The sequence below is a fragment of the Hyperoodon ampullatus genome (genome assembly GCF_949752795.1).
Source record: "Hyperoodon ampullatus genome assembly, chromosome: 7".
In the NCBI taxonomy this organism is placed as follows: domain Eukaryota; kingdom Metazoa; phylum Chordata; class Mammalia; order Artiodactyla; family Ziphiidae; genus Hyperoodon; species Hyperoodon ampullatus.
In genome coordinates, this window is record NC_136920.1 from 25,543,536 (window position 1) to 25,564,103 (window position 20,568).

The window sequence follows — 20,568 nt, forward strand, 5'->3', positions numbered from 1 at the left end:
TCCCTTATGCATTGCTCCTCCTCACACTGCCTGCTGGTCGAGCTGTTCTCTTCAGCTCTGGATACTTGAAGGAAGTTCAGCAGCAGCTGCCTAATGAACACCTGTTAGGTGAAAGGGCTTGTGCTGAGTACTGAGGAAATGAAAATTCTTGAAACTCCAGTCATAGAAACAGATATTTAAACAGATAATTATGCTAATTATTACAGTTGAGGTATGTTTCTTCTTTTAACCTTATATTCCAACCATCCTTCTACTAGATCATGAACTCCTTAACTTGTAAAATAGTAGTCATGAAGCAAAGCTGAAAAAACTTTGAACGTTTTCTGTAAATCATATTAACAGAGCTAATGTTTATCAGCTAAAAGGTGGCTTGCATAGATAGCTATGATACGTGTGTGTGTGTGTGTGTGTGTGTGTGAAGGCATTTTTTGTCTTGCTATTTCTTCAGAGCAGTCGATAATCACGTTACAATGAGTCTGCTACACTGTGAAAACAGCTGTGGATCCAGCCAGTCTGAGAGCGACTGCTGTGCTGCCATGGCCGCCAGCTCCTGTGGTGCTGCAGCAAAAGATGACAGTGTGAGTGGAACTGCCAGCACAGTGAATCTTTCCAGCTCTTTTATGGAAGAGATCCAGGGATATGATGTGGAATTTGACCCACCCCTGGAAAGCAAGTATGAATGCCCCATCTGCTTGATGGCATTACGGGAAGCAGTGCAAACACCATGCGGCCACAGGTTCTGCAAAGCCTGCATCATCAAATCAATAAGGTACGTGAGCATAAGATGAACCTATAACAACCAAATAGAACATAATTACATAGAACACAGGGCATCCCAAGAATAGTCTTATACATAAAAAGCTACTTCAGGAAAAAGAACACTGGACAGAAAACTGAGAAATTTACATTCTTATTCCAGTTCCTGCTGTAGTATGAAAGGTAATTACTATGTCCTCCCCTCCTTTGACCCTCAGATAAATAAACAATAAGTAGCTACTTCTACTTAAAGCAGTTGTATTGTAGACTAGGGTGTGTCTCTAAGCTTTAAGAAAATAATTTAAAATAATGTACCTTAAATGATGATCCTAGTAGAATATGATAATCTCAACCATACAAATAATACTGACTTTATGAGTAATCATTGTTCTCATTTTAGCCACATTAAATTTTGTCTGCTACCTGCTGCCTATGGACAACTGTAAAATAACCAGTATTTTTAAAGAAAGTATTGATTGATGGCTCTGCCTTCATAATATATCCAAAATTCAATCCCTGCCTCACCCTGTTCTGAATCACCATCAGCTCTCTCACGGGCCTCCCTCTTTCCACCCTTGTCTTCTTCCAGGCTGTTCTCCATATAGCAGCCAGAATGAACCTGGTAAACTAAGTAAGCTGATGTCATCTCTGCTCAGAGCATTGCAGCAGGTCATCGGGGAGTAAAAGCCAAAGCCCTTGTAAGGCCTTATATGATAGGTCCATAAATTTTCTGATCATCTCTCTATTAGGCTCCCCTCCCCTCTACCAATTCACTCTTTGCTGTTCCTTGAACTTGTCAAGCATGCTCTTGGGGAGTTGGCTTCAGCTCTTCTCTCTGCATCTTACTTCAGCTAACTGCTTAGTCAGTGCCCTTTACTCCCTCCAGTGTGTCTCAGATCTCACCTTCTCGTAGGTACCTTGGCTACCCTGTTTATACCGCAGCGTGCCTTCCCCCACCTCTCCCCACACTCTCTGTCTCCCTTACCTACCTTTCTTTTTTTCTTTAACACTTTTCATATTTAAAAATACAGATAATTTGTGTGTTTATTGTCTGCTTGCTCACCTGGAGTATAAGCTCCTTGAGAGCAGGGGTTGAGATCTATTTTAGTTCTTGATATTTCCTAAGTCCCGGAAATAGCACCTGATACATAGTAGGTGCTCAGTAAATCATGATTGCATCAACTGAACGAAAGTATATGGGGTTTCCACAAATGATTAAAATTCATCTCCTAAGAAGTAGATACATTTTACTATAATTCAAAAGTTAGATGGGAATATTTTTAGGTGACTAAGGAGTTCTATACAGGACAAAAAAATGGAAGAAGTGGGGGAATTTTAGGTTCTTCAACTAATAAGCATCTAGTCATATTGGTGAAATCATTTTTAAGTAGGTTAACTGGCTATTCACTCATCTTGTAAGTTTTTTTCTTTCGACTTTTTTTTTTTTTTTTTTTTTTTGCGGTACGTGGGCCTCTCACTGCTGTGGCCTCTCCCATTGCGGAGCACAGGCTCCGGACGCGCAGGCTCAGCGGCCATGGCTCATGGGCCTAGCCGCTCTGCGGCATGTGGGATCCTCCCAGACTGGGGCACGAACCCGTGTCCCCCGCATCGGCAGACGGATAGACTCTCATCCACTGTGCCACCAGGGAAGCCCCTTCTTTCGACTTTTAAATTAACTTTTTTTTTTTTTCTTGTGACATCTTTGGTTTGGTATCAGGGTAATGCTGGCCTCATAAAATGAGTTTGGAAGTGTTCCTTCCTCTTCTGTTTTTTAGAAGGGTTTGAGAAGGATTGGTATTAATTCTTCTTTAAATGTTTGATAGAATTCACCGGTGAAGCCATCTGGTTCTGGACTTTTGTTTGTTGGGAGGTTTTTTTTTTTTTTTTTTTGCGGTACACGGGCCTCTCACTGTTGTGGCCTCTCCCATTGCAGAGCACAGGCTCAGCGGCCATGGCTCACGGGCCCAGCCGCTCTGTGGCATGTGGGATCTCCCCGGACAGGGGCATGAACCCGTGTCCCCTGCATCGGCAGGCAGACTCTCAACCACTGCGCCACCAGGGAAGCCCTGTTGGGAGGTTTTTGATTACTGATTCACTCTCCTTACTAGTAATGTAGTCTGTTCAGATTTTCTGTTTCTTTCTGGTTCAGTCTTGGTAGGTTGTATGTTTCTGGGAATTTATCCATTTCTTTTAGGTTGTCAAATCTGTTGCCATATAATTGTTCATAGTAGTCTCTTTTGATTCTTTGTATCTGTGGTATCAGTTGTGATGTCTCCTCTTTCATTTCTGATTTTATTTGAGTCCTCTCTTTTTTTTTTTCTTGTTAGTCTAGCTAAACTTTTCTATAAAATTTGAATTTGTGGTAACTACATCCATACTTGGGAATTGGCTTAATTTAAGTTACAAGGGAGCATGTGTCTTGTTTCAAGTTGGGGGAAAAATATGTTCTCAGTGGTGAATTGGCAATATCTCTTTAGGGTTGGTTTTCTCATCCTCCACACTATTGGCATTTTGAGCCAGATACTTCTTTGTTGTGGAAGAATGTCCTGGTGTTGTAGGATGCTTAACAGCATTCCTGGCCTCTGCTCACTGGATGGTGAAATAGCCCCACTTCCGCAGTTGTGAGACCCAGAGTGTCTCCAGACGTTGCCAGATGTCCCCTAGGGTCAAAATTGCCCTAGTTGAGACCACTGGTTTAGGGTATACATGAGAGCAGTGTTAAAGGCTCACCTTTTTGTTTGTCTATAATGATTTTCAATTTATATTGTATTTAGGTAGAAATAGGACCATATTATGGATCATTGATTTTCCTGTAGGTGGAGGTGTACAGAAAAACCCAAGTGTCACCCATGCTCAGGAAGGTAGCTAATCTTTAGCAGTTTTTTAATAGCAAGATATTCATGAAAGTAGTGGAACAGTGGTCTGAAAAGGAAGTAAAACCTACAAAAGGAAGTGTGAGGCTTTTTTTTTTTCTATCTCCCCCTAAGCTAGAAATGACCACTTACTTCAACTTTAATGTTCTTAAAGGAGTGGCTCGGAAATTTCTCATCGGTTATAGTCATTCAGAGAATCAAAAGGCAGCATCTCAATCCAATTCCATTTTCCTTTGGAGTGATTGCTAATGCGGTAGATAATGGTTTCCAGTTTACTTTGAAAGTTTCTTATTTTCTCTTAGATATCCATCACTTACGTTTGGGGAATATATTTCAATAAACTTGTTTACGTCCCTGGTTCTCAAAAAATATTCGACAGTAGAATAACATCATGCAGTGTGAGAGAAGCCTTATAAAGATTGACTATCTTGGTCACCTTTTAGTTCTAAGGCATTTGACAGCAGACTCCCACTTTCAGCACCTTTACGTGCACAAGAACCACCACTGTTGCTTTACACATAGGAGGTGTGCAACAGATGTTTGAGTGATTGACGCTCTGTAGCCTATCTGACCTGCCACATTTTGTGAGTGAAGATTGAAACATCCCAAAAAGTTAAAGGGGAATGACAGACACCCAAGCTTCCTGGGGATAGTTTTTCCCATTGTAAGATAGAATAAACCATTGGGAAGCAGGACATAGAGGTCCTTTAACTCCTGATTGCATTGTATGTACCCTAGACATAAAAATAAAGGAAACCTTTGTTGCCCATGAGCCAGTGTTGATGACTGTTCAAAGTAAGCCTTAAAATGTGGCCTCGTGGGGCTACTTACTGCTAATTGGTTAATTTTTACTTATGACTAATAACTATAGACATGTTATTAGTATATTCTGAGCAGCATATAATTAGTTACATCTCCCTAGTATGTTGAATAGCTGCTGATAGAACAGAGACCTGCTAGACTGCCAAAATTCCCATCCTTAACTTTCACTTCATTTGTTCAAAATATGATTTTATTCAATTAATTTCTCATTTTTTGGTTGAAATCTATCCCACAATCTAAAATCCCATACTAGTTTTTGATAGATAATCCATATGGTGCTGGTTGTATCCGTTTCATAAAAGCATGGTTCATAAACTGTCTATAAAAGGACAGTTTATTTTAGTGATATTATACAATATAATGTGTTAAGTTATTTTCTATAGGAAATAAGTGGAGAATTTATATGTGGTGAATTAAAGTTGTGTGTATTTTCTAATGTGAATGAATTAAAGTTATGTGTATTTTCTAATGTGAATGTTTGTTTAAATCTACCAAATATATGTATTTTTTTCGTTTCTTTTAGGGATGCAGGTCACAAATGTCCAGTTGACAATGAAATACTGCTGGAAAATCAACTATTTCCTGACAATTTTGCAAAACGAGAGATTCTTTCTCTGATGGTGAGGTGTCCAAATGAAGGTTGTCTGCACAAGATGGAACTGAGGCATCTTGAGGTATTAAAGTTATTTTCTAGCTGTTAGCATATAGGCAGGGAAGTTCCTAGAGAATGGGAACTTTGCTGTGTCCATCTGGATATTGCCAGTGCCTAGCATATAGTGATTGGTTAGCAAATTCTTGCTGAATTAATACCAACCCTTTCCCTTTCATTATTGAGTGTAAATATAAGTAGAAACCAGAAATTTCTTTTTCCATCTACTCTGGCTTTGCCCCAGTGATGATAAAAAATAAATCAGTATTCTATAAGTTTTTTGGGTGAGCATTATCTGCAATAAAACTGAAGAGTATTTTAAATACAAGTGTCACATTTTAATTCCATAGCTTCATTTCTCTCATTTTGAAATAAGCAGCAAGTCACATGTAGCCATCATCTTAGCGCCATCATCTTAGCACCCTCATACTTTTTTCTCTGGTTTTCTAAATTATTCATTTTATTATGAACTATAATATAGTTCTCCTATAGCTTGAGATTAACTGAAGCCACGAGATAAAATAATTTGCTTTTAAATTAATCAATCCTTAGTGTGGTGGTTTTACAAGAAGTTAAATATTGCTTATGTTCCATTTGAAATTAAGCATTTAAAATATATTTGTAACTTGCCCCCTTTACTTAGCTCCTTTTGGAGGAGCGACCTTTTCGACACTACTAAATTGATAATGAGAAAATCTGACTTCTTTCCAACTTTCTTCCCTAATTGGATACATGAACCTGAAAAGTCACATCCTTTGTATAAACTTTCAATTCACAACCATTCTTTGAAAAAAACCCATTAAAGCCTTCATATTGTGGTTCTGTGGTGTGTACTAGACAAAGTAGGTTCAGTGGACAATTCTATAGAAGAGAACAGTATATTCTTAGAAGAGATTATGTTTAGATTTCTTAAGGATTGGCAAATACTAATTGATAATTTTTTTCCATCATAGGATCATCAAGCACATTGTGAGTTTGCTCTTATGAATTGTCCCCAATGCCAACGTCCCTTCCAAAAATGCCAACTTAATATTCACATTGTCAAGGAGTGTCCAAGGAGACAGGTTTCTTGTGTAAACTGTGCTGTATCGATGGCATTTGAAGATAAAGAGGCATGTACTAACTTGGATTTGTTAATTCCACTATTATTTTTTTTTAACGTACAGTGGAGGGGGTTAGCTGTAGATGAAGATGTTAATTCAGTTCTGAGTCTGTATTATAAGTTGTGAGAAGACTGATTTTTAAGAAAGTTCAATAAACCATTCTAGTAAATGAGTGTAGAGTTTATATTTTCATCTCTTTCTGAGAAAGCATTGTTTCTACTGCTTACCACAGTAGTAGATCTACAAGTAACAAGTTTTTAGGAAAGGTATATGCTGATCTGTTTCCCTATGTGATATTTTAATGACCAGTCTTGGATTAGAGACAAATAAATAAAATAATTACTGTGTAAGACTTATATTTTTCTCTTTAAAAAAGAGAATGAGTTGTTAAAACTTTTAGGAGATTAAATTAAATCCTACAAAGTGTGTTCCTTTGGTGATAATTCATCAAACACATATGATGAATTCACTTTTCTGTACTTATGTTATACTTCAATTAAAACATTTATTTTTAAAAAGAAACTTTATGGCCCTTGACAGCATCATGATCATAGAATATTTTTCCCATTTATAAACTGGGATGTAGAGAGATTAAGTAATTTTATATTAATATTATCAATGGCAAAGCTAGCACTGAGATCCTAGATCCTGGATCCGTATCCTATGTCCCTTTTACTAAAATAGTGTACATACAATTTATGTTCTTTTGTAACTATTAAGATACTTCCTTAAACTGTATTTCTTACAAATTTATCTTGTTAATTTTCCCTACTTTCTTATGAGATCAAGCATATTATGCTCATTAAGTTGATGAATTATTCAAAAATATGTCAGCTAACTTGTTAAAAAGTCTGAGGCATAATTAGAGCAAATTGGTGTCTTCTTAAACTTCAGTAAATTAAATGGACCTAACCAGAAGGGTTAATTATTTCTTAAAATTTTTTGTATTCTAGAAAACAAGGCTCACCTTTCTGGGGCCTTTGAGAACATGGGCCTCCTGCCCTAATCATGCTTCTGTTCCTTACCCTCCTGATAAGAGTTTTAATTGAACCATGCTGCTGCTGGAAGTTTTTGGAAAGGTGTCTTTGGAGAATTATAATGTTGTTAAATGATGCCCAAACAGTCACAGATGCATCTTTTGTATACTATCATATTCTTTTAAAGAGCTGGAGGGTGAGATGAATCTCATTACTACACTGGCAAAGGGAGAGAAAATAACCTTTATAGATTATTCTCACATTTTTGTTTTACACACATCAAAAAAAATAGGTTGGTGTTACCTTTTCAGGTTTTCTCACTTTTTTTCTTATATTTCTTTAATAAAATTTAGATTCATGACCAGAACTGTCCTTTGGCAAATGTCATCTGTGAATACTGCAACACCATGCTCATCAGAGAACAGGTATAATGATTCCCTTTCATAAATCAGTGTTTCCATAAATAGGTTAAAGAAGTGAATTAGGTTTTTAATTGAAAATTTAAATCAATAAGGCAAAATGAACACAGGTTGAAGAAGAATTAAAACTATGTGAATTTTAAATGCAAATCAGAATCACGATGAGGTATCACCTCACACACTATCATCAAAAAGTCTACAAATAACATTCTGGAGAGGGTGTGGGGAAAAGAGAACCCTCCTTCACTGTTGGTGGGAATGTAAATTGGTGCAGCCACTATGGAAAACAGTATGGAGTTTCCTTAAGAAACTAAAAATAGAACTACCATATGATCCAGCAATCTCACTCATGGGCATATATCCCCAAAAGATGAAAACTCTTAATTTGAGAAGGTACACGGGGAATTCCCTGGCGGTCTGGTGGTTAGGACTCTGCGCTTTCACTGCCGAGGGCCCAGGTTCAGTTCCTCGTCGGGGAACTGAGATCCTGCAAGCTGCATGGCATGGCCAAAAAAAAGAGAAAAGGTACATGCACCCCAGTGTTTATAGCAGCATTATTTATAATAACCAAGACTTGGAAACAACCGATTGGTTTAAGAAGATATGATATATATAGATAATAGAATATTACTCAGCCATAAAAAAATGAAATACTTCCATTTGCAGCAACATGGATGGACCTAGAGAATATTATACTAAGTGAAGTAAGTCAAAGACAATTCCTTTATGTTACCACTTATATATGGAATCTAAAAAATACAAATGAATTTTATATACAAAACAAATAGACTCACAGACATAGAAAACAAACTTAGAGTTACTAAAGGGGAAAGGGAAGTGGGGAGGGATAAATTAGTATAGATTAACAGATACCAACTACTATACATAAAATAGATAAGCAACAAGGATATACATAGCACAGTAGGGAACTATATTCAATACCTTGTAACAACCTATAATGGAAAGTAATCTGAAAAATATAAATATATACATAGCTGAATCACTTTGCTACGTACTTGAAACTAACACAATATTGTAAATCTATATTTCAATTTCAAGAAAACTGAATTTTTTCAAGTAAATTAATATAATGAATAATTTCAGAAAGAACAAAATACTCAGCCCTGAGTACTTAAAATTCCTAAGTCATTAATATAATACCTGTGTTTATGTATATTCATAGAAGTTCCAAAGCCAAGTAATTTTTAGATAAAAATAATTTAAAATGCTCACTTAAACACTAGAAACTTTATAAGAAATATCAGTACATCTTTAGACTCTGTGAAATAAGGATCTTAGGTATCCAGAAGCCAGTTGAAAGAGTAAAAACAATGAAATAGAAGGAAACAAGTCTATTCAGTAGCAGGATGTTATTTGTAGCCATGTCCCCAAGGCATGTTGGGAGATTTTGAGATTTCCAGGATCTGTAGCCCCTCTGTTCAGTTGCCTGTAGACCACTGATGGGGCATCATCAGAAGTAGTAGTTATATTAGAAAACTATTCTTTTTTTTATTAATAGAGAAAGGAAAATTCCATCTGATTGCTATCTTCTGACATTTGGAGGGTTTACCCACAAAATATGAATATTAGTCACTAAATATTTATACACTCATGAAATCGGCAAACCCGGAGATCATAATTGATTACCTTACTAAGTAGGAACAAGCAAAACCTGTCCCTCAACTAAACTTTTCCATTCATTTGTTAACAGAGTCCTTTAGTTTTTTTTCCAACAGGGCCTTAATTTGAAGGTGTAAGTAACTTTTTGCTTGTGAAGTCTCACCTCCCGGGTTTTTCTTTTTGCTCTGTTTTAATACTTAAAGGAAACCACACAGCACATCTAAAATCCAGCAAAAGTAAAACTTAATGTAGGAAAAAAACCCTAGGTTTAGAGTCAGAAAACCTAGATTTTAACCCTGACTGTGCCACTAACTTGCCCACTGATCTCTGACAAGAAAGTGGACATTCTAGATCAGGGATCAGCAAACCAGCCCACCAGCCAAATCTGGCTGCTGCCTGCTTTCTTAAATAAGTTTTATTGGAACACAGCCATGCCCATGTGTTGTATGTGGCTGGTTTTGTGCCACAATGGTAGAGCTGAGTACTTGGGACAGAGTCCATAGGGCTTACAAGGCTGAAAATATTTACTATATGACCCTTCACAAAAAATTTTATTGACCACTATTCTAGATTATGTGAAATGAAGGACTGGATTAAATGGTCTCTGATGTTGTTTCTGTTTGAAATATCTATGATTACAGCTAAACTAAATTTCTAAAGGAAATTTAGTACCACTTTCAAAGAACATGATTCTACATAATGGATCTTACCTTAAAGAATGTTTTTTAGAGTTCCCAAATCAAAGCCTGAGACTTTCTTTAAAACTTTCATTAAAGTGCTTAAGATATCTTTTAACATCTGTGTCTCTCCATTGTAGTCAAAGCATGCGCAGGTTAACAAAAAGTAAGAAGATTTATGAAAGGTGGTCATGAGGGAGAGACAGGGTGCAGTCAGTGGCTCTAACGTATACAGTTTATTGAATAGGGATTCCGTGGCCTGGACCACAGTGAGAGTCTTAGTTGGGTCATGGTTGACATCAGAAGGTACTTTTTCTTTAAAATGCCGCTAGAGGGTGCCAGTTCCCCGGCAATAGGAATAAATTCATTTTCTTGAAATGAATTTTGAGTGATTTGGGGGCATGGTATGAGACGTTGATATTTCCTTTCTTTGTGACTTTTGGAAGTAAATATTATTTTTTTAAGTTGATAAAATACATTTTATGTTGATGCAAAGCCAGTCTAAATCAGCTAAGTCTAAATTATAAAATAAGCTTAACAGAGCTGCAAAACAATTTTTATATATATGCATTAGCCAATCTAAATCCAGCCAGGTATTGCTTTGAAGAGGCCCTTAGATACCTGGAGTTAATTTGAAAATGAAGAAAAAATTGCTTAAGAACATCATATTGCAGTTCCTGTTCAAGACAGCTATGTATTGGATTGGCCAAAAAGTTCATTCGTGTTTTCCACAAAATGTTTGGAAAAACCCGAACGAACTTTTTGGCCAACCCAATATGATGCCTGTGAACTCACCTCCTCCCAAGAGTCTACAGCTACACACGGAACAACTTCCTCTTATAAAAACCTAAAGGCTGGCTGAGTAATAACTACACATTAGGCAAATGAGAAGAAAATCACATCAAAGTGGGTAGGAAAGGCTAGGAAACAATCCCACCATATACCCACAAGCAGGAAGGAACTCAAACCCTGGAGCTTCTCCCTGAGGACTGAAGGGTCCAAACCCACTCCTCAGGCATTTCAACTTTTAAGACATACACTGGAGAGATAAGCTCCCCAAATATCTAACTCTGAAAACTAACAGGGCTCATGTTCCTAGACCCACCAGACTCTAGTGATCTTGGAAGCTGCTCTTCTTTTTTTTTCTTTTTAGCATCTTTATTGGAGTATAATTGCTTTACAATGGTGTGTTAGTTTCTGCTTTGTAACAAAGTGAATCAGCTATACATATACATATCTCCCCATATCTCCTCCCTCTTGCGTCTCCCTCCCACCCTCCCTATACCACCCCTCTAGGTGGTCACAAAGCAGCAACCTCATCTCCCTGTGCTATGCAGCTGCTTCCCACTAGCTATCTGGTAGTGTGTATACATCAATGTTACTCTCTCACTTTGTCCCAGCTTTCCCTTCCCCCTCCCCATGTCCTCAAGTCCATTCTCTGTGTCTGCATCTTTATTCCTGTCCTGCCCCTAGGTTCTTCAGAACCTTTTTTTTTTTTTAACTCCATGTATATGTGTTAGCATTACAGTATTTTTGTTTTTCACTTTCTGACTTCACTCTCTATGACAGACTCTAGGCCCATCCACCTCACTACAAATAACTCAATTTTCTTTCTTTTTATGGCTGAGTAATATTCCATTGTATATATGTGCCACATCTTCTTTATCCATTCATCTCAATGGACACAGGTAGCTTCCACATCCTGGCTATTGTAAATAGAGCTGCAGTGAACATTGTGGTACATGCATCTTTCTGAATTGTGGTTTTCTCAGGATATATGCCCAGTAGTGGGATTGCTGGGTCGTATGGTAGTTCTATTTTTAGTTTTTTAAGGAACCTCCATACTGTTCTCCATAGTGGCTGTATCAATTTACATTCCCACCAACAGTGCAAGAGGGTTCCCTTTTCTCCACACCCTCTCCAGCATTTATCGTTTCCAGATTTTTTGATGATGGCCATTCTGAACAGTGTGAGATGATACCTCATTGTAGTTTTGATTTGAATTTCTCTAATGATTAGTGATGTTGAGCATACTTTCATGTGTTGGCAATCTGTATATCTTCTTTGGAGAAATGTCTATTTAGGTCTTCTGCCCATTTGTGGATTGGGTTGTTTGTTTCTTTGATATTGAGCTGCATGAGCTGCTTGTAAATTTTGGAGATTAATCCTCTGTCAGTTGCTTCATTTGCAAATATTCTCTCCCATTCTGATGGTTGTCTTTTCATCTTGTTTATGGTTTCCTTTGCTGTGCAAAAGTTTTTAAGTTTCATTAGGTCCCATTTTGTTTTTATTTCCATTTCTCTAGGAGGTGGGTCAAGAAGGATCTTGCTGTGATTTATGTCATAGAGTTTTCTTCCTATGTTTTCCTCTAAGAGTTTTATAGTGTCTGGCCTTACATTTAGGTCTTTAATCCATTTTGAGTTTATTTTTGTGTATGGCGTTAGGGACTGTTCTAATTTCATTGTTTTACATATAGCTGTCCAGTTTTCCCAGCACCACTTATTGAATAGGCTGTTTTTTCTCCATTGTGTATTCTTGCCTCCTTTATCAAAAATAAGGTGACCATGTGTGCATGGTTTTGTCTCTGGGCTTTCGATCCTGTTCCACTGATGTATATTTCTGTTTTTCTGCCAGTACCATACTGTCTTGATTACTGTAGCTTTGTAGTATAGTCTGAAGTCAGGGAACCTGATTCCTCCAGCTCCGATTTTCTTTCTCAAGATTACTTTGGCTCTTTGGGGTCTTTAGTGTATCCATACAAATTGTGAAATTTTTTGTTCTAGTTCTGTGAAAAATGCCATTGGTAGTTTGTTAGGGATTGCATTGAATCTGTAGATTGCTTTGGGTAGTAGAGTCATTTTCACAATGTTGATTCTTCCAATCCAAGAACATGGTATATCTCTCCATCTGTTTACATCATTTTTAATTTCTTTCATCAGTGTCTTACAGTTTTCTGCATACAGGTCTTTTGTCTCCTTAGGTAGGTTTATTCCTAGGTATTTTATTCTTTTTGTTGCAGTGGTGAATGGGAGTGTTTCCTTAATTTCTCTTTCAGATTTTTCATCATTAGTGTATAGGAATGCAAGACATTTCTGTGCATTAATTTTGTATCCTGCTACTTTACCAAATTCATTGATTAGCTCTCGTAGTTTTCTGGTAGCATCTTTAGGATCCTCTGTGTATACTATCATGTCATCTGCAAACAGTGACAGCTTTACTTCTTCTTTTCTGATTTGGATTCCTCTTATTTCTTTTTCTTCTCTGATTGCTGTGGCTAAAACTTCCATAACTATGTTGAATAATAGTGGTGAGAATGGACAACCTTGTCTTGTTCTGGATCTTAGAGGGAGTGGTTTCAGTTTTTCCCCATTGAGAATGATGTTGGCTGTGGGTTTGTCATATATGGCCTTTATAGTGTTGAGGTAGGTTCCCTCTATGCCTACTTTCTGGAGGGTTTTTATCATAAATGGGTGTTGAATTTTGTCACAAGCTTCTTCTACATCTATTGAAATGATTATATGGTTTTTATCCTTCAGTTTGTTAATATGGTTTATCACAGTGATTTGTGTATACTGAAGAATCCTTGCATTCCTGGGATAAACCCCACTTGATCATGGTGTATGATCCTTTTAATGTGCTGTTGGATTCTGTTTGCTAGTATTTTGTTGAGGATTTTTGCATCTATGTTCATCAGTGATATTGGCCTGTAGTTTTCTTTCTTTGTGACATCTTTGTCTGGTTTTGGTATCAGGGTGATGGTGGCCTCATAGAATGAGATTGGGAGTGTTCCTCCCTCTGCTATATTTTGGAAGAGTTTGAGAAGGATAGGTGTTAGCTCTTCTCTAAATGTTTGATAGAATTCTCCCGTGAAGCCATCTGGTCCTGGGCTTTTGTTTGTTGGAAGAGTTTTAATCACAGTCTCAATTTCAGTGCTTGTGATTGGTCTGTTTATAATTTCTATTTCTTCGTGGTTCAGTCTCAGAAGGTTGTGCTTTTCTAAGAATTGGTCCATTTCTTCCAGGTTGTCCATTTTATTGGCATATAGTTACTTGTAATTATCTCTCATGATGCTTTGTATTTCTTCAGTGTCAGCTGTTACTTCTCCTTTTTCATTTCTAATTCTATTGATTTGAGTTGTCTCCCTTTTTTTCTTGATGAGTCTGGCTAATGGTTTATCAATTTCATTTATTTTCTCAAAGAACCAGCTTTTAGTTTTATTGATCTTTGCTATTGTCTCCTTCATTTCTTTTTCATTTATTTCTGATCTCATCTTTATGATTTGTTTCCTTGTGCTGACTTTGGGGTTTTTTTGTTCTTCTTTCTCTAATTGCTTTAGGTGTAAGGTTAGGTTGTTTATTTGAGATATTTCTTGAGGAAGGATTGTATTGCTATAAACTTCCCTCTCAGAATTGCTTTTTCTACATCCCATAGGTTTTGTTTTCATTGTCATTTGTTTCTAGGTATTTTTTGATTTCCTCTTTGATTTCTTCAGTGATCTGTTGGTTATTAAGTAGTGTACTGTTTAGCCTCCATGTGTTTGTATTTTTTACAGATTTTTTCCTGTAATTGATATCTAGTCTCATAGTGTGTGGTCGGAAAAGATACTTGATATGATTTCAATTTTCTTAAATTTACCAAGGCTTGATTTGTGACCCAAGATAATGATCTATCCTGGAGGATGTTCCATGAGCACTTGAGAAGAAAGTGTATTCTGTTGTTTTTGAATGGAATGTCCTATAAATATCAATTAAGTCCATCTTGTTTAATGTATCATTTAAAGCTTGTGTTTCCTTATTTATTTTCATTTTGGATGATCTGTCCATTGGTGAAAGTGGGGTGTTAAAGTTCCCTACTGTGATTGTGTTACTGCCAATTTCCTCTTTAATGGCTGTTAACATTTGCCTTATGTATTGAGGTGGTCCTGTGTTGGGTGCATAAATTTTACAGTTGTTATATCTTCTTGGATTGATCCCTTGATCATTATGTAGTGTAGTTCTTTGTCTCTTGTAACAGTCTTTATTTTAAAGTCTGTTTTTTCTGATATGAGAATTGCTGCTCCAGCTTTCTTTTGATTTCCATTTACATGGAATATCTTTTTCCCTCCCCTCACTTTCAGTCTGTATGTGTCCCTAGGTCTGAAGTGGGTCTCTTGTAGACAGCATATATACAGGTCTTCTTTTTGTATCCATACAGCCAGTCTGTGTCTTTTGCTTGGAGTATTCAGTCCATTTACATTTAAGGTAGTTATCGATATGTATGTTCCTATTACCATTTTCTTAATTGTTTTGGGTTTGTTATTGTAGGTCTTTTCCTTCTCTTGTGTTTCCTGCCTAGAGAAGTTCCTTTAACATTTGCTGTAAAGCTGGTTTGATGGTGCTGAATTCTCTTAGCTTTTGCTTGTCTGTAAAGGTTTTAATATCTCTGTCGAATCTGAATGAGATCCTTGCTGGGTAGAGTAATCTTGTTTGTAGGTTTTTCCCTTTCATCACTTCAAATATGTCCTGCCACTCCCTTCTGGCTTGCAGAGTTTCTGTTGAAAGATCAGCTGTTAACCTTATGGGGATTCCCTTGTATGTTATTTGTTGTTTTTCCCTTGCTGCTTTTAATATTTTTACTTTGTATTTAATTTTTGATAGTTTGATGAATATGTGTGTTGGCGTGTTTCTCCTTGGATTTGTCCTGTATGGGACTCTCTGCTCTTCCTGGACTTGATTAACTATTTCCTTTCCCATATTAGGGAAGTTTTCAACTATAATCTCTTCAAATATTTTCTCAGTGCCTGTTTCTTTCTCTGCTTCTGGGACCCCTATAATTCGAATGTTGGTGTGTTTAATGTTGTCCCAGAGGTCTCTAAGACTGTCCTCAATTCTTTTCATTCTTTTTCTTTATTCTGATCTGCAGTAGTTATTTCCACTATTTTATCTTCCAGGTCACTTATCTGTACTTCTGCCTCAGTTATTCTGCTATTGATTCCTTCTAGAGAATTTTTAATTTCATTTATTGTGTTGTTCATCATTGTTTGTTTGCTGTTTAGTTCTTGCAGGTCTTTGTTAAACGTTTCTTGTATTTTCTCCATTCTATTTCCAAGATTTTGGATCATGTTTACTATCATTACTCTGAATTCTTTTTCAGGTAGACTGCTTATTTCCTCTTCATTTGTTTGGTCTGGTGGGTTTTTACCTTGCTCCTTCATCTGCTGTGTGTTTCTCTGTCTTCTCATTTTGCTTAACTAACTGTGTTTGGGGTCTCCTTTTTGAAGGCTGCAGGTTTGTAGTTCCCGTTGTTTTTGGTGTCTGTCCCCAGTGGCTAAACTTGGTTCAGTGGGTTGTGTAGGCTTCCTGGTGGAGGGGACTGGTGCCTGTGTTCTGGTGGATGAGGCTAGATCTTGTCTTTCTGGTGGGCAGGACCACGTCCAGGGGTGTGTTTTGGGGTGCCTGTGACCTTTTTATGATTTTAGGCAGCCTCTCTGCTAATGGGTGGGGTTGTGTTTCTGTCTTGCTAGTTGTTTGTCATGGGGTGTCCAGCACTGTAGCTTGCTGGTCATTGAGTCGAGCTGGGTCTTAGCATTCAGATGGAGATCCCTGGGAGAGCTTTCGCCGTTTGATATGACATGGAACCAGGAGGTCTCTGGTGGACCAGTGTCCTTAACTTGGCTCTCCCACTTCAGAGACACAGGCCTGACACCCGGCCCGAGCACCAAGACCCTGTCAGCCACAGAGCTGTTCTCCCAGGTACCAAGCTGATCCTCTCACATTCATTTTACACTGAATCAGGCTTTTTCAGATGCCAATCTGATCATCTCATTCTTCAGCTGCAGATATTTCAGTGACATCTTATTGTTCCTAATTATTCTTTCCAGTGGTGGACCAACAGTGGGGCAGGGAGAGTAGTTTGTCCAAGCTAAAATCCAGCTGGAGGATGTCCGTAAATATGATTTTAATCTTCGTGGGCTAACTGGTTTGTGTTGCAACTATTCACTCAGCCATTGTAACAAAATCAGCCACAGACAGTATATGATTTTGTTTAGATGAAGTGTAACTCTTCATTTCAAGTGTGATCTTGTCAAACTGGACTATGATATGCAGGGGAAAACATTTTTCAACCTTTGTTTTGGTTTTCAGATGCCTAATCATTATGATCTAGACTGTCCTACAGCCCCAGTTCCATGCACATTCAGTACTTTTGGTTGCCATGAAAAGGTAAGGTTTTTTTTTTCTTTTAATTCTTGAATATAGATCAAGAAAATTAAGTTATATGGTGTAGTGGAGGATACCAGTGGGATTGGAGATGGCCAACACACATTGTTTATGTGGTCTTAAGCTCCAAGAAATTGGGACTCAGAATATTAATTTTGGGAAGTAGTTGGTGATGATAATGGGAGGTGTGATTGGTATCATATAGAGTGTACAGGAAAGAGAAGTAGAACAGGAAAGGAGCCATGAATGAACAGTCTCAGACGTTGATGAAACAGACAAGGAGAAGTTATTGTTATGATCTCCAAAATTAGTTTCAAGACCTTGTGATCAGTTGTGTCAAACGTCTGAGGGGGAGCATTGTTTATGATAAGTTGATCTTTCTGGAGAGTGCGATTACACTTCGGCTTTTCCACTGTGCCTTTTCATCTGACTTTTTTACAGTAAGTATGTGTTTAATAATTTAAAAAATAAAATGAGCAAATACTGTATAGTATGGTTACACTTTGTGAGAAAATTCTGTATTTGTCTGCCTAGAGACAAAGACTTAAAGGAAATGTATCAAAATGTTAATGGTAGTTAGGTGAGATAATAGGTAACTTATTTTCTTTTTGATCATCTACACTTCCTATTTTTCTGTAATATACATGAATTACCCTTACAATAAAAATTGTTATATGATTTTTTTTTCATATAACAGGCTATTCTTGATGATGTTAGAAGAGTATGAAGACAGGGAAGATTCCACTTTGCAACAGATTTGTAAAAATAAGTGAGGGATTGGGGGCAGGCAGTGCAGGTGGACTCCTCTTGGTTATAAAAGGAGAAGGGAGAAAATGATACTAGCTAGAGGGAGATACAAGATCAACAGAGAGGTTTGCCCCTTTTTTTAAACAGGAAAGACTTTACTAATTCTATTCTGAGGGGAAGGGTTAAGATGAGAGAATGTTTGAAGATAAAGGAGAAAGGGGATAGCTAAGGAGAAAGGGGATAGCTAAGCAGAATCTCTGAGGTTTTGAAAAGGGGCAGGTGCCAGTTAGAGCCCAGGTGAAGCATTAATCTAGGACAAGAGGAGAGTCAGCTCTGAATCAGAAAAGAAGGACGAGTATAGATCCTGATACTTTTACAGGTGGGAGGGAGGTTTTTTTCTGAGTCCCTGAATGAGTATTCAGCAGATAGCCTCTCGGTTTTTCAGGGAATTAGGAGGCAAGATCATCTTACTGGATCGAGAATCTGATGAAGTCAAAGAAAGTTGTAGGGGATTGAGGGAAGTGATGACATGACTTAAAATCCTTTTATTTGGCTTGGCTAGGTCCCTTTCCTGGTGCTCACGTCTCTGTTCCTAACCTAAGGCCTGTGCATGATTTTCAGATGCAGAGGAATCACTTGGCACGCCACCTGCAAGAGGATACCCAGTCGCACATGAGAATGATGGCCCAGGCTGTTCAGACTTTAAGCCTTGCGATAGCTCCCGCACCTCAGCGTGGCATGCTGCCATGTGATTCTACCTCTCTGCCCCGGGTTTCCTCTGGGTGTCACTCAGAGGTCCAGAATTTCCAAGAAACCATTCAACAGTTAGAGGGTCGCCTTGTAAGACAAGACCATCAAATCCGGGAGCTGACTGCAAAAATGGAAACTCAGAGCACATATGTAAATGAGCTAAAACGAACTATTCGAACCCTTGAGGACAAAGTTGCTGAAATAGAAGCACAGCAGTGCAATGGAATTTACATCTGGAAGATTGGCAATTTTGGGATGCACTTGAAATCTCAAGAAGAGGAGAAACCTGTTGTCATTCACAGCCCCGGATTCTACACAGGCAAACCCGGCTACAAACTGTGCATGCGCCTGCACCTGCAGCTACCGACTGCGCAGCGCTGTGCCAACTACATATCCCTCTTTGTCCACACAATGCAAGGAGAGTATGACAGCCACCTCCCTTGGCCCTTCCAGGGTACGATACGCCTTACCATCCTTGATCAGTCTGAAGCACCTGTAAGGCAAAACCATGAAGAGATAATGGATGCCAAACCAGAGCTGCTTGCCTTCCAGAGACCCACAATCCCACGGAACCCCAAAGGGTTTGGCTATGTGACTTTTATGCATCTGGAAGCCTTAAGACAAAGAACCTTCATCAAGGACGACACGTTATTAGTACGCTGTGAGGTCTCCACCCGCTTCGATGTGGGCAGTCTTCGGAGGGAGGGTTTTCAGCCACGAAGTACTGACTTGGGGATATAGCATCCCCTCATTTGTTTAAGAAACAAAACAACAGAAAAAACATCTGGAGAAAACTTGCCCTGTTTTCAATAACATACAAACAAAAAAAGCAATGGGGAAGATATACCCACCAGTGAATGTGGTTAGAGAGGTCACTTGCCACTTTCCTGTTAAAAATATCTGAAGCAGGGCTTCCCTGGTGGCGCGGTGGTTGAGAATCCGCCTGCCGATGTAGGGGACACAGGTTCGTGCCCCGGTCTGGGAGGATCCCACATGCCGCGGAGCGGCTGGGCCCGTGAGCCATGGCCGCTGAGCCTGCGCGTCCGGAGCCTGTGCTCCACAACGGGAGAGGCCGCAACAGTGAGGCCCGCGTACCGCAAAAGAAAAAAAAAAAGTCGAAAGAAAAAAACTTACAAGATGAGTGACTAGCCAGCTAACCTACTTAAAAATGATTTCACCAGTATGACTAGATGCTTATTAGTTGAAGAACCTAAAATTCCCCCACTTCTTCCATTTTTTTGTCCTGTATAGAACTCCTTAGTCACCTAAAAATATTCCCATCTAACTTTTGAATTATAGTAAAAAAATATATATATATCTGAAGCAGTTTTCTCAGGAACGTACGTGTTCCATGCCTTTTAAAAATTGTTACACTCAAAGTGCCTGTGGCCTACTGCAGCAGTTGTTTGTCTAATAGGATATCTCTTTTTTTTTTTTTTTTTTTTTGCCGTATGCGGGCCTCTCCCATTGCGGAGCACAGGCTCTGGACGTGCAGGCTCAGCGGCCATGGCTCACGGGCCCAGCCGCCCCGCGGCATGTGGGATCTTCCCAGACCGGGGCATGAACCCGTGTCCCCTGCATCGGCAGGTGGACTCTCAACCACTGCACCACCATGGAAGCCCTCTTTGTTTTATTTTCATGGGCTCTTGCTCCAGGGGGGTTTATTGTCAAACCCAGGGTTGGAGTAGTAAAGCTCAAACCTTTTAATAATAATGGACGTTCCATAAAATTTCCACGTATTCTTATAGTGTTAGATGCAATATATTAAACTTGAGAATCACTACCGCCTCATGCTGGTGCCAGCAAGAAGAATTATTACTCTTGAGTTCTCATTTTATTTGACCTCCTATAGATTTCAGAGGATTTGAACCATAATCCTTGGAAAGTTTAAGTTCTCATTAACCCTGTTTTTTCCGCCTACAGGGTGTTATTAAGGATATTCAGGGACTAGTTTAAACCCTAAATATAACCTTACTTAC

At 38.4% G+C, this 20,568-nt stretch overlaps 1 protein-coding gene across 1 annotated transcript; it reads left to right on the forward strand.

Annotated features, from left to right (window-relative positions):
- The first annotated feature begins 455 nt into the window (after window positions 1-455).
- On the forward strand, window positions 456-20,088 carry TRAF6 (TNF receptor associated factor 6). The gene is made up of 6 exons (XM_079709290.1): window positions 456-769; window positions 4,975-5,125; window positions 6,054-6,212; window positions 7,534-7,605; window positions 17,018-17,095; window positions 18,461-20,088. The coding sequence occupies exons 1-6, from the start codon at window positions 471-473 to the stop codon at window positions 19,328-19,330; spliced, it is 1,629 nt and encodes a 542-aa protein (XP_079565416.1). The 5' UTR covers window positions 456-470; the 3' UTR covers window positions 19,331-20,088.
- The last annotated feature ends 480 nt before the right edge of the window (window positions 20,089-20,568 follow it).